We start from the raw sequence: 13,294 nt of genomic DNA, 5'->3' as shown, positions 1-13,294 counted from the left end.
ATTATCAGGTAGAGTATCCACATCAAAACCACATTTCCTCTGTGATCTAGTGATGACATTGACATTACCACTAAGAACTACAATGTCGTTTCCTATTAACACATCCCCCGGGAGCAGCTCCCAAACCCCCACCACCATGTCATTCTTGAAATCCTCCCACTCCAAGCGGATTCTTGCTAAGGGCACCTTTACCTTTTACTTAGAAAGAGCCACCAAATTCACACTCCTATCCGGCAAATAATCCTCCTCCCGGATCAATTCCCTTTTAACCAAAGTAATTTCTGAGGCAAAGTCCCTCCATCCAGTGCACACAATCCCACTGACCCGGGCACGCTTTATGAATTCCTCCTTGCCCCTTCCCATCCCTGCCCTCACATAGTTAGTGAGGCAGCCCTCACTGCCCCCACTGGGGATTTCCAAAGTGGCAGCATTAACAACTGCAGCGTTTGTCTCCCGACACAAGGAGGCGGGATCCTCCTGTACCTGGCCAGTCTCTGTACTTAAAGCGACAGCATTTGAATTAATTGTGGGCCAGGGGGTTGCTGGCCTTGGGTTATTCCTGTCCCCAGGGTTTGGACAATTTGGCCTTATAAGGCCTGTCTGTCCACACTGGAAGCACGTGGCAGGTTTTCCCCCGGGGTGGGCGCTTTTGACCTCCAGGTTGGTATAAGACTTCCTGGCCAAGTTGGGGCTAGTCCTATTCCTGGACCCATCCTCCCTTCTCACCTGCGACGAACAGGGGTTGTGTTTCCCTTGAGACTTATGCCCCTCCCAGTTCCATTTTCCATGAAAGCATCTGCAATCGGTGCAGCCTCCACAATGGTGTCGGGGTTTTTATCCAGAACAGCTGCTCTGATCCGGTGGGGTGCTATTTCTAGGAGCTGTTCCCTAGCAAACAAATCAACAGCTCTGCTGTAACTATTACAAGCCCTTGCTCCCTCAATCCACTTTTTCAAATAGCCAAGCAGTTTATGAGCAGTTTCCACATAGGTAACATTATCAAACAGCTTAACAGTTCTAAATTTCAGCCTGTAAGATACAGGCGTAATTTTAAACCTTTGCAACACCCCCTTTTTAAATTTTCCATAATCTAACGCATCATCTAACTCCATTTCATTAAATACCTTCCTGGCTTTTCCAGTCAATTTGGTGAGGAGAACAGGCATCCTTCTCCTCTCGGGAACCTGATGAATACTACAGAGTCTTTCAAAAGTAGACAGAAACTCTTCAACATCCTCGTCATCACTGTAAATGGGGCAGATCCTTTCCAGATCTTTGCTGGTGAGAAGCGAAGAATTCTCAGAAGGCTGCGTCGGATCCTTTTTTCCTTCCTGGCTCTGGAGCTGGATTTTGGCTGTTTCCATCTGTCTTTGATGTTCTTTTTCATCCATTCCATCCATTCTTTGCCTTTCCTGCCACCAAAGTTCTGGCATTTCTGTCTCATATTGAAGACGCCGGTCTCCCCAGGCTGGCTGCTGATCTTCCTCAGCTGCTCCCTTTGTGGGAGAGTCAGCCGGAGATCCTGTTTCCAGGTTGTTGTCTCTGAGCAGATCTCTCCTTTGTGTTTTGAGATATTCCCTTTAAGATCTAATTCTCTCTCTTTGCATAACTGTTTACGCTGTTTTGCGCTCATAGCCTCATATGATCTCTGCTCACTCATCTTAACTAACTTTAACCTTTACCACTCTCAATGTGAAATTTCAAAATTTGGAATAGCGTGAGGTTCTGATCCAAACCCCAAATGTTCTGGTTCTGTGGATCCTGCTACGACTACGCCACTGTGACCTGTCCGTGCCCCGGGATAGCCACGTGATAATGCCAAGGTCAGGGCAGGCTGCAAAAGGAGAGCAGATTCTCCCTGCACTGGTGGGTGACACTGTAGCCCGGCTTCCCAACCAGCCATGAACTGCGTCTGATTTCCCCACACTGGTTATCAAGAAGCCAGTCCACAAATGCCCACAGCCCCCTTTACTGCATTCCAGTTCCTGGCTCCCAAATCAGTACGAGGTCCAGTAAAGAGACCAGTTATTTAAACTCTCTGCTCTTTACTGAAAAGGTTCCCTCTGACCCCAAGGGGTCAGCCACAGCACCAGAGCAATATAAGTTTGGATCTTACCTAAAATACCACGCTGCCAGCCAATCCTTCTAATAACTAAAACTAAAGGTTTATTGTAAAAAGAAAGAAATAAACCATGAGAGAAATGTTAAAGGGTTAAAGCAAATCACAAACATACAAATGATTAGGAGTCCATGTACATCAGGTTTCTGGAAGAAAAGTAGAGTTGCAGCTTGTACAGTCCTTCTGGTTCACATCCAGTACCTGGATGGGTCTGAGTCCTTCAGTTCAGTTGCAAGATGAATTGATCCAGAGGCAGGTGTGTGTCTGCAGCTGGACAGGAACATAGACAAAATGGATCCTGTGGTTTGATCTTATAAACCCTCTGGCCCTGGCCATGCGGCCTGTGGAAACTCACAAAAACTAAACTGGGGTCCATAGTCACATGGGCCAATCCTGGTAACTCTTCAGGTGTACTTGGGCCCCTCCCGTCCCTGAGTGTCTCAATGGGCCATTAAGCAGGCTATTGTCTTGCCGCCATCCTATCTGGGGTGTGTCCCAGCCAGCCCAAATTGACATACAGAAATATCAAATACAACCATAACTTTCATTTTACGTATAATACATGAACACCAGTATTAGTATCTTACTCAGCACGATATATCCCTTCTAACAGTACCTGACATGACGTATCTCACACGCATCATCATGATTCTGCCATACTGATGTCACACAATTACTAAATGCCCCCCCACTCAAGTCAGCCCGCGTGACAGATGCTTTACCCAGAAAGGCAATGCAATCAAAGCCAGGTTTTGTGTTTTAACAGAGCTCACCTGGAACGTTACTCTTGGCTGAAGTGAACGTGAGACAAAGGTGCCAAGATGAGTTGCCAGGACCTATCTGTGAGCAGCAAGACACCAAATGGAAAAACATGCTCTACTTCTGCTCTTCCACCTTACTCTTCCAATAAGGGTGTACCCCTAACTGAAGAAAAGAGAAACATTGCAGAAGCAGCAAAGCAGACAGCACTGGAGATTCTGAGGGATGCCCTGAGGAAGAAGGACCGAGTGCTGATGGAGAGGCCCCAGGATCTGTTTTTCAGTGATTGTGGAGATCCCAGATTCTGGATGGAACGCCATGCGGTGCTGACAGAAGAGTTAGTTACAAGTCTCATCGCAGAGCTGGAAGCTGTGAAGTTTAAGGAGGATCTAACCAGGGAAAGTTGTTATGCATATGTTTATTCAAAGTCTAGAGACAAAACAGTGTATTTGTGCCCGCCATTCTGGAAGTCTTCTACAAAACTTGGAGAATATTCCCAGCCAGGGATTCTTATCCATGAAGTGTCTCATTTCCTGGGTACACGTGATATCAGCTATTCCAAGGCCAGTATCTATGTTGCCTGCAGAGGGAAGTTGGTAGAAAGCAGTCCAGACCACCCTGTCCCAGATCTGAATCCCCTTGAGAAAGCAGTATTGAATGCTAACAATATCATGTATGAATTTGAAATTACCCTAAAGCACAAAGGAAAATACGAGAACGGACAGTACTCCTGCTGTGGGGAAAAAGCCGAGAACTCAGTTTGTGAGAGAGCTGTGCCTGATCAGTTTCTGATTCACGGTTTCAGGGAAAGGTAAGCAACTTCCATTTCCCACGGGCAGCGCGTGTTGTGTGTGGTTCCCCCGCTGTTAATTGTATTGCAGCAGTGCCTGGGGACCCCACACAGGGAGTACGTCCCCGTCATGCTAGGGGCTGCACTCATGATCGAGAGCATGCCTGGCCCCAGGGAGCTTGCAATCCAGGATTATAATCAGGTACAAATCGGTGGAAAAAATAGACAAGCAGGGGGTAGGGGTGAGAGGAGAAGGAGACTGTAAAACAATCACCAACGGATTCTCAGCTGGGGTAGACGGGTCGGGTGCAGTAAATGGAGCTATACCAATGACACGAGCTAAGCTCACACCCATATGTAATGGCTCGTACCGCTCAGCCCTTGTCAGACAGCGTCGGGTCACCACACGTCATGGCCGAGGTAAGTCTGAGGGAGGGATCTGAAGGAGGAAGTATGAAGGTGCTTGTGAATGAAAGACTAGCGGGCAGTAAAGGATGTAGTCAATGGTAGAGTGCAGGCAGGGTCAGCGCTGTGATAAATACTGTTGTGACCCATCCGTGCCCAGGGCAGCCACCTGATAATGCCAAGGTCAGGGCAGGTTGCAAAAGGAGAGCAGATTCTCCCGGCGCTGGTGGGTGACACTGAAGTCAGGCTTCCCAACAAGCCACAAACTGCACTTCTGAATCCGCACAGAAGCCAGTCCACAAATGCCCACAGCCCCCTTTACTGCATTTCAGCTCCTGGCTCCCAAATCAGCACAGGGTCCAGTAAAGAGACCAGTTATTTAAACTCTCTGCTCTTTACTAAAAAGGTTCGCTCTGACCCCAAGGGGTCAGCCACAGCACCAGAGCAATGTAAGTTTGGATCTTACCTAAAATACCACGCTGGCAGCCAATCCTTTATTAACTAAAACTAAAGGTTTATTGTAAAAAGAAAAACAAACCATAAGAGAAATATTAAAGGGTCAAAGCAAAGCAGATACATACAGATGATTGAAAGTCCATATACATCAGGTTTCTGGAAGAATTGTGGCATTGCAGGCTTGTATAGTCTCCTCTGGCTCACATCCAGTACCTGGATGGGTCTCAGTCCTTTATTACACAGCTTCAGTTGCAGATGACTTGATCCAGAGGTAAGTAGGTGACTGAAGTGCAGGATAGAAGACAAAATGGTTTCTGGGGTTTGATTTTATAATTCCATGCGGCCTGTGGAAACTCACAGGAGCTAAACTGGAGTCCAGAGTCACATGGGCCAATCCTGGTAACTCTTCAGGTCTGACTTTAGTTTCTTCCTGGGCCCCTTGCATCTGTGAGTGTCTTAATGGGCCATTAAGCAGGCTATTGTCCTGCCGCCTCTCTGTCTGGGGTGTGTCCCAGCCAGCACAATTTGAAATACAGATAGATCAACTATATTCATAAACTTCTATTACACACATAACTCATGAATACAATCATCATCATCTTACCTAGCATTTCATGGCCATTCTAGCCATACCTGATATGGCATACCTCCCGTGAATCGTTATGATTTGGACATATCAACATTAATCAATATGACAAATGACCCCCCCACTGATCCAGCCAGGGTGACACCCCCAATGCGAGATTGGTGTAGAAGGGAGTAATCAGAGCTCCTGAATACACCCCAAGGGCCCCCCTTGTCCAGACAGCGTGACAAATACTGTAACTGACCCGTGGGCTGAGGCTAACCAGGGAAGGGCCTGAACGCAAAGACGGGAGCTCGTGTGTGATGTGGCAGAGGAGAGGGAGCCAGGGAGCAGCGAGCCGGGAAGCTGATCCCGGCAGGGGTGTGTGAGTGAACCTGAGGGGTGACGTGGCTGGCGGGGAGCCCAGAGATGAGAGGACAGGAGCTGAGGTGAGTGTTGACGGGGCCTGAACCAGAGCTGGGCACCAACAACTCGCTGGCTCCAGATCACAACGTTCGGTTTCTTTTTGAAGTTATTTTTTAAGGGGGGTTTGTGCTGCCCTACCTGGGGCCCGTCTGAGCCGAGCCCTGTCAGAGGAACCAGCTGCGCTAGCAGCAGACAGCCCTGGCTGCACTGACGCCCCTTGCTGGGCGATGAACCACCGGAAACACTCCCCCACATCTAGGATTATTGCTTAGCCAGGGACACGATTCAAAGCCAAGCCAGCAAAGCCTTTTTGTCAGTGCCCAGCAGAGTGAGTCTGGGCCGATTGCTGCCCGGTTCCAAAGGGGCCCGTCAGCCTGGCCCTGCCTTCAGCACGCAGGTGTCCTGGGAAGTTGCCTCAATGCAATAATCCCAGGATCTCTGTGACGGTTCTCGGAGCGCTCACAACCGAGTCAGCTGTGCACCCCTGCCTGCAGCAAGAGGGAGCCTGGCCTGCGGGGGCCGGCTGTTACCTCGCTAGCACACCAGCTTGTTAGCTGCTCAAGTGCTCTTCTCTGGGCTGTGCCAGCCCTGTCTTCACACTGCAGGCCAGCAGGAGTACGCCTCAATCCCTGAGACCCTTGAATCCTTCCCCTGTGAGCTCCAGCCCCAACACTGGCTACTCGCAGAAATCCCAGACCCTCTGCCCCCAAAGGAGCCGGGTGCCCCAGTTTAACCTGAAACCACCGCTCCTGGAAACCCCGCCCAGCACTTGTCAGACAGCAACAGAAGGTTGGTTTAAGAAATGATGGAGATTCTACTAGAAACAAGTGAGAGTGATGGAAATAAATGGTGTATCTCCCCTTTTCCTTCTGTCTAACAAGAGACTGGCTCAGTCAGAGATCATAGAGTCTAAGGCCAGAAGGGACCATCTTGTCTGGCCTCCTGCATAGCAACGGCCAGAGTAGTTCCCCAAAATAATTCCTAGAGCAGATCTTAAAAAAAACAAACCAATCTCAATTTAAAAATTGTCAGTGATGGAGAATCCAGCACACCCCTTGGTAAATTGTTCCAGTGATAACGTCCTCTCACCATTAAGCATTTGTCTGGGTTCAACTTCCAGCTGTAGGATCGTTCTACACCTTCCTCTGCTAGATTAAAGAGTCCATTATCAAATACTTGTTCCCATGTAGGCACTTACAGACCGTGATCAAGTCACCCCTTAACCGTCTCTGTGTTAAGCTAAATAATTGAGCTCCTGGAATCTGTCGCTAAGGCAGCTTTTCCAGCCCTTTAACCGTTCCTGTGGCTCTTCTCTGCACCCTCCCCCATTTATCACCATCCTTCTTGAACTGGGGGCACCAGAACCGGACACAGGACTCCAGTAGCAGTCGCACCAGTACACATACAGAGGTAACCTCTTTACCCCACTGGGGATTCCTGATTGTGCATCCCAGGATCACATTAGCTGTTTTGGTCACAGCACCACACTGGGAGCTCATGTTCAGCTGATTATCCACCCTCCCCCCCCCACATCTTTCTCAGAGTCGCTGCTTCTCAGGGGAGTCACCCCGCCTGTAAGCATGGCCGCCATTCTCTGCTCCTAGATGTAGACATATTAACACACATCGTTGTTTGCTTGTGCCCAGTTCACCAAGTGATCCAGATCGCTCTAAATGACTGACCTGGGCACTTCATTATTAACCCCTCCCCCGATTTTAGTGCCATCTGCAAACTTCATCAGTGATGAGTTTATATTTTCTTCTAGGTCATTGATAAAAATGTTAAATAGCTCAGGGCTGAGAACCAATCTCTGCGGGTCCCCCTAGACACAGACCCAGTCAATGACAATTCCTCATTGATAGCTACATTTTGACACCATTTAGCCAGTTTTTACTCGGTTGAGTGTGTGTTATGTCAATTTCATAGGATTCTAGTCTTTTACTCAAAATATTGTGTGTTAGCAAGTCAAACATCTCACAGAAGTCGAAGTCTATCGGGTCATCACTCTTACTTTTATCTACCGGACTTGTAATCTCATCCAAAAAAAATATATATCAAGTTAGTTTGACAAGATCTATTTTCCATAAACCCATGTTGATTGTCATTAATTACACTACCCTCCTTTAGTTCTTTATTAGTACGGTCCTGTAGCAGCTGCTTCATTATCTTGCCTGGATCGATGTTAGGCTGACAGGCCTATAATTACCTGATTCATCCTGTTTACCCTTTTTAAAAACTGGCAAAAGATTAGCTTTCTCCTGACTTCTGGAACTTCCAGTTCTCCAAAACTTATTGGAAATCAACATTAATGGTCCAGGAAACTCCTCAGCCAGCTCTTTTAAAACTCTTGGATGTACATTGTCTGGACCTGCTGAGTTACAAATGTCTGTTTTAGTAGCATCTGTTTAATATCCTCCAGAGATAACTAGTGGAATGGAAACAGTATTATCAACACCATATGATGAGACTATATCATCTGTTTTTCCCCCAAATACAGAACAGAAATCCTTTTCTGCAGTATTATTTACCTACCAGTTCTATCTAGTAATGGACCAACACCATTGTCAGGATTTTTCCCCCCCTAATATAGTTTAAAAGCTGCTTCTTATTGTCCTTATCTCTGCTAGCCCTAGATTTCTCCTTGTGGCCTTTGGCTTCCCATATCAATTTTCTACAATTCCTAGTTTCTGATTTATAGTCATTACTATTGACTTCCCCTTTCTTACATTTGTTGTGTAGATTATATGAAGGATTGTATAAAGATGTAACCCTTCTGCCAGGTGGAGTCAGCAGCAACAAGGGCCGGGTTCAATATCTAGGGTTTCCTTTTCAACAATACAACACAAAACCAACTCCAGCCCCCACCCAGTAACCTGGGACAATTACACAGCACCCCGGGCAGCTCTAAGAGGCAACACTGCCTCTCTCGCAAGCAGAGTCTGAGTGTCGAAAATAAGATTTTATTAAAAGGGGGAAGTAACCCAGCATTAACTTGGGAAAACACCTCTGGATGCATAAGCATAAAATCATGAGTAAAAACACCCACCTCAGAGTATGTTGGGCAGGGTCTTTTGGGTCAGGTCCTTAAGTCCAGCAACCAAATCTCCCTTTAATGTGCCCCTCCGTTCCCCCTCTACTGCACCCCAATCACAGTCGTTGTCCTTGGGCAGTGAAGACCCAGAGTTTAGAGGTGCATTCATGTGTGTTCACCTCCCAGCCGAGGAGGAGGAAGGAAGAGAAGGTCCCTCACCCATTGCTCCAGCTGCTCACCAGCCACTCCACTCTCCAGCCGCCCCACCCTGCTCACTCAGCCAGCCACTCCCTGCTCGGTCAGTCCGCTCTAGGATGTCTTACGGTCCCACCACTTGGCACAGCTCTCAGTGATTTCAGCTCTTAGTGGGGGAGCCTCACTGCCAGGGCAGCCTCTTTCACCAGAGACTCTGTCCCCTCACACACCTGGAGGGGCTATTAGTGATTTCAGTTCTACTGATACGCAACAAAAGACTCACAACTGAGTCTTAATCAGCTCTGTCATTACACAGTGGCAAGGGCCTTCAGGCCAGGCCAGGCCCGGCCCGGCCTAGCCCGGCCGTACACACTTGTCCCCACCCTCTCTCAACACCAGTGGCGGCTGGCACCCTGTGCTCTGTCTAGCGAGTGCAGTTCAGTTGAGGGCGAGTCCCTCAGTCAGGGCAGGCCAAGCACAGTTCTGCTGCCCTCAATTCACACAACAAGGATAACAGCCCTTTCGTACCCCTGCACTCAACAGCAACATGACCCGTGATCCAACACCAGCCAAAGTGATCTTCTGGGCAAAGCAGCCCCATCACGCTGCGCACCTAGGCAATGGGTGTGTCCATGCAAACAAGGTCAGCTCCTGAAGTCTTCTTCCCCGGCTCATCACTAGATGTCGTCAGGGGAGAGCTCACGCAGATCCTGCTTACACAGATGTATTTTAATGGCTGCCTTCACTTCCCCTCTAAACACAGGGTCTTTTTTTAAAAACCCACAGCATTCTTCCTCCCCCATTGTGGGATTGGGGCTTTTGGGGCATCTAGGAAGCTGCTTCCAAATACTTGCCAATTATCTTTCACTTTTTCTGGTTAAATTCTTCCTCCCTGCGGTGTTTGCTCATCACTGTTTTCAGCTTTGTGAAATTAGCCCTAGGAAAGCACCCAGTATCGATATCACTGCTCTGGGCTTTATTCCGCTTGCACAGTGTGAACGTGATCGAGTCGTGGCCACTTGTACCTACGCTACCATTAGCTTCTAGTTCTGGGATCAGTTCCTCCTCACCTGTTAGGACGAGCTCGGATACAGAATTCCCCTGTGTTGGCTGCGACACTTTCAGTCACCTTCGTCAGCTGGAATGTTTAGAAATCCCACGGCTGCTTTAGTACCTGCAGCATGAGGCCGACTCCAGCTTATGTCATAGAATCCTAGAATATTAGGGTGGGCAGGGACCTCAGGAGGTCACTAGTTCAACCCCCTGCACAGAGCAGGACTAACCTCAGCTAAACCGTCCCAGCCAGGCTTTGTCAAGCCACAGCTTAAAAACCTCTAAGGATGGAGATTCCACCACCTCCCTAGTTAACCCATTCCAGTGCTTCACCACCCTCCTAGTGAAAAAGCTTTTCTTAATATCCAATCTAGACCTCCCCCACTGCAACTTGAGACCGTTGCTCCTTGTTCTGTCATCTGCCACCACCGAGAACAGCCTAGCTCCATCCACCCTGGAACCCCCTTTCAGATAGTTAAAGGCTGCTCTCATATCCCCCATCTCTTCTCTTCTGCCAACTAAACAAGCCCCTTCCAACTCTAATATTCTATGGTCCTAAGGCCACAGTGCCTTGCTACAGATAGGGACAGGTAAAACTGACACAGGCTCATCTGAATTACCTGGTAAAATGGACTCATTTGAACAACATGCATTTTAACACAGCCAAATACACGATCACGTATCAAGAAACAACGAACACAGGTCACACTTATAAGATGGGTGACTGTGTGTACCCGGAAAGCAGCAACACTGAAAGAAAATGTAGAAGTCAGAGTGGACAACCAATATCACAGTGAAATAATTAGGATGTTCAGTCTCATTCATTGATCACACAGAAGATTCAGAGGTGACTTGAAAGTACCTCCACGGGGAGAAGAGTTCTGATAGGGAGGCACCAAAACAATCTCAGCTCTTCCCTTTAATGACACTGTGCAATAATCTGACTTCTAAAGCCATGTAGACAGCTTTCCTTCCTTCCTCATGGAATGCAAGGCAGCGGTGAGGATCCTGGGGCCTGTAGCAGTGCATTTCTAGACCTTACCACACAGCTGGACTTTTTTTAACTTTCATCTTAACGCTCAATTTCCTAGGTTTATAACTTGTTTCGGGGATCATTACAATCTCCCTGTAATACTTTTACCCTTAAATTCCTGATGTGTACCCTCAGCCTTAACTCAGATAAAAACCAACTGTGAATACAGATAAAGAGAACAGCCTCAATTTAACTAGATAGGATAAAACTTTTGAAAGGGAGATAAGCCCTCCTGCTTCAGGGGATGAACCAACCACTGCCTGTCTGGGAGAAGGCAGAAACTTAACCTCTTGCCAGGTTATTTCATAATCGTCCTTTATGGGGATTTTGAGCATCTTATAGAATCATAGAATCATAGAATATTAGAGTTGGAAGGGACCTCAGGAGGTCATCTAGTCCAACCCCCTGCTCAAAGCAGGACTAACCTCAGCTATATCATCCCAACCAGGGCTTTGTCAAGCCTCAGCTTAAAAACCTCTAAAGATGGAGATTCCACCACCTCCCTAGGTAACCCATTCCAGTGCTTCACCACCCTCCTAGTAAAAAACTTTTTCCTAATGTCCAAACTAGACCTCCCACCCTGCAACTTGAGACCGTTGCTCCTTGTTCTGTCATCTGCCACCACCAAGAACAGCCTAGCTCCATCCTCCCTGGAACCTCCTTTCAGGTAGTTAAAGGCCGCTATCAAATCCCCATACAAGTCTACTGCAGATGTGCCATTGACCTGATCCACTGGTGTGCTCTCAAGTTAAATTCAGGGGGTTTAGCCAGATGAAAACTATTGAGGTTCACCTGTCACCAAGGGCCTGGCGTAAGCGGACGCAGCTCCCATGGCAGTCAGTGGGAGCGTGTCAAGGCTGAACACGAAGGTGCAGGAGCTGGCATTTGAGACCTGGAAACTAATGTTCCCGTTTTATTACTTTTCTGTCAGTTGCTCAGTAAGGCAGGACATTGACGAAATATTGAAGTGGTCGTTATTGCCAGCAAGAGACAGACTGAAGAGCCTCCTAGCTGAGCTGCTGGAAATTGCAGATACTCTTGACAAGATCCACCGAGGTGCTACAATAGCGAAGATTACTGGAGGGTCAGTGGGAATAGCTGGGGGGATAACAGCCATCGTAGGCCTGGCTCTCGCTCCGGTTACATTTGGAGCATCCCTGATTGTCTCTATTACAGGACTTGCTGTTTCTACAGCAGGGGGGCTGACCAGCGCAGCTGCAACTGCCACAGATATGGGGACAACTCACGTCAAGAAGGAGACAACAGAGAAGCTCCTTAAAGAGTGTCAAGAGGAGCTGGAACATATTGAGAGGCACACAAACAGCATATGTGAAAAATTCCAACACTTGGAAGGTTTTGGAGGCAAAGATTTCATGTCAGCAGTCACACAGATTGGGTCAGGGACAGGACGAGTTGTTCTTAACACCATGAAAATAGTCAAAGCAGGTCAGCTCCTGGCTAATGCTGGTAGAATTGCAAGATTTGCAGGAGCTGTTACCGGTGTTCTAACAGCTCTCGCCCTGGTGTTCGATATTTTCTTTGTAGCAAAGGATTCTATGGAATACCATAAAGGTGCAAAATCGGAGCTAGCGGGTAAAATCCGAGAAGCAGTCAATAAAATGGAGCAAGTGATTTGCCTAATTGATCAATTCTGCAGGGAACTAACTTCAGATAAACAAGAGTGAATATTGGGCAGAAATCAGCGGCTCAGTCCTGCGAGGTGCTGAACATCAATCCCCACTGCCTTGCACAGGAATGGGAGGGACTCAGCACCCCACGTGCTCATGCTCTGGAGCCTGGACACTGATGATGTTCCTACAGAACACACCCACCCGCAGTACCCAGCCCCCACACCCGCTATTTCTTCACATGCACGATCGTTACATTTTACAAACATTATTAAAACAAGGCCTAAAATCAGTCACTGAATTTCTTAGTAGCAGCAGTGGTTAAAGACTTTCTGCACAATTAAAACTGTAGCACACATGGGTAGTGCATGCGATGGGCAAGTTCCAATTTGCTTTTTTACCTCCCTCTTTCCCCAAGAGATTTTTTTTTTTTTTAAAGCAAATTCTGAACATTTCCATTTTTGGTCTCAGCCCAAAAAGGAATTTTGGAAAGTTTGAAATGTTCGACTCAGTCATTTGAGTTCTAGGTGTATTAAGAAAATCACAAACGGCCCCATGGACGTCTCTAAATTGGCTGAATCAATTTTGTTCAAACTTGGCTTGCTTTGTAGATCTCACTGAGATTTAACAGCCAGGGTTGAAGAAAGGAAGTTACACAAGCTGAACGTTCTGACCATTTAACATTTCTCATAATGCACAAGAAGAGGTTTTATTCCCTCAAGAGGAAAACTAAATTCCATGCCATCACCTCTCTGACTGGATTTTTCAGACTAGAACTTAAGCTGAAGTCTTGTCTGCTCTGCTCTGCTCTGCCTGACTGTTAAAGGAAGCATG

At 47.4% G+C, this 13,294-nt stretch overlaps 1 protein-coding gene across 1 annotated transcript; it reads left to right on the top strand.

Moving 5' to 3' along the window:
• The first annotated feature begins 2,940 nt into the window (after nucleotides 1-2,940).
• Nucleotides 2,941-12,517, top strand: LOC137167676 (uncharacterized). The gene is made up of 2 exons (XM_067569925.1): nucleotides 2,941-3,689; nucleotides 11,764-12,517. The coding sequence occupies exons 1-2, from the start codon at nucleotides 2,941-2,943 to the stop codon at nucleotides 12,515-12,517; spliced, it is 1,503 nt and encodes a 500-aa protein (XP_067426026.1).
• The last annotated feature ends 777 nt before the right edge of the window (nucleotides 12,518-13,294 follow it).

Source organism: Emydura macquarii, unplaced genomic scaffold (assembly GCF_026122565.2).
Source record: "Emydura macquarii macquarii isolate MOO-44397 ecotype Brisbane River unplaced genomic scaffold, CSIRO-AGI_Emac_v2 contig_2952, whole genome shotgun sequence".
NCBI lineage: Eukaryota > Metazoa > Chordata > Testudines > Chelidae > Emydura > Emydura macquarii.
The sequence above is the reverse complement of the archived record's forward strand: the minus strand, read 5'-3'. Positions and strand labels throughout refer to the sequence as shown.

Bases quoted from the DNA above. Each gene is read 5' to 3' on its own strand.
- LOC137167676 (XM_067569925.1), top strand. From the start codon at position 2,941: ATGAGTTGCCAGGACCTATCTGTGAGCAGCAAGACACCAAATGGAAAA. The intron at 3,690-11,763 runs GTAAGCAACTTC...CTTTTCTGTCAG, and splicing joins ATTCACGGTTTCAGGGAAAG to TTGCTCAGTAAGGCAGGACA.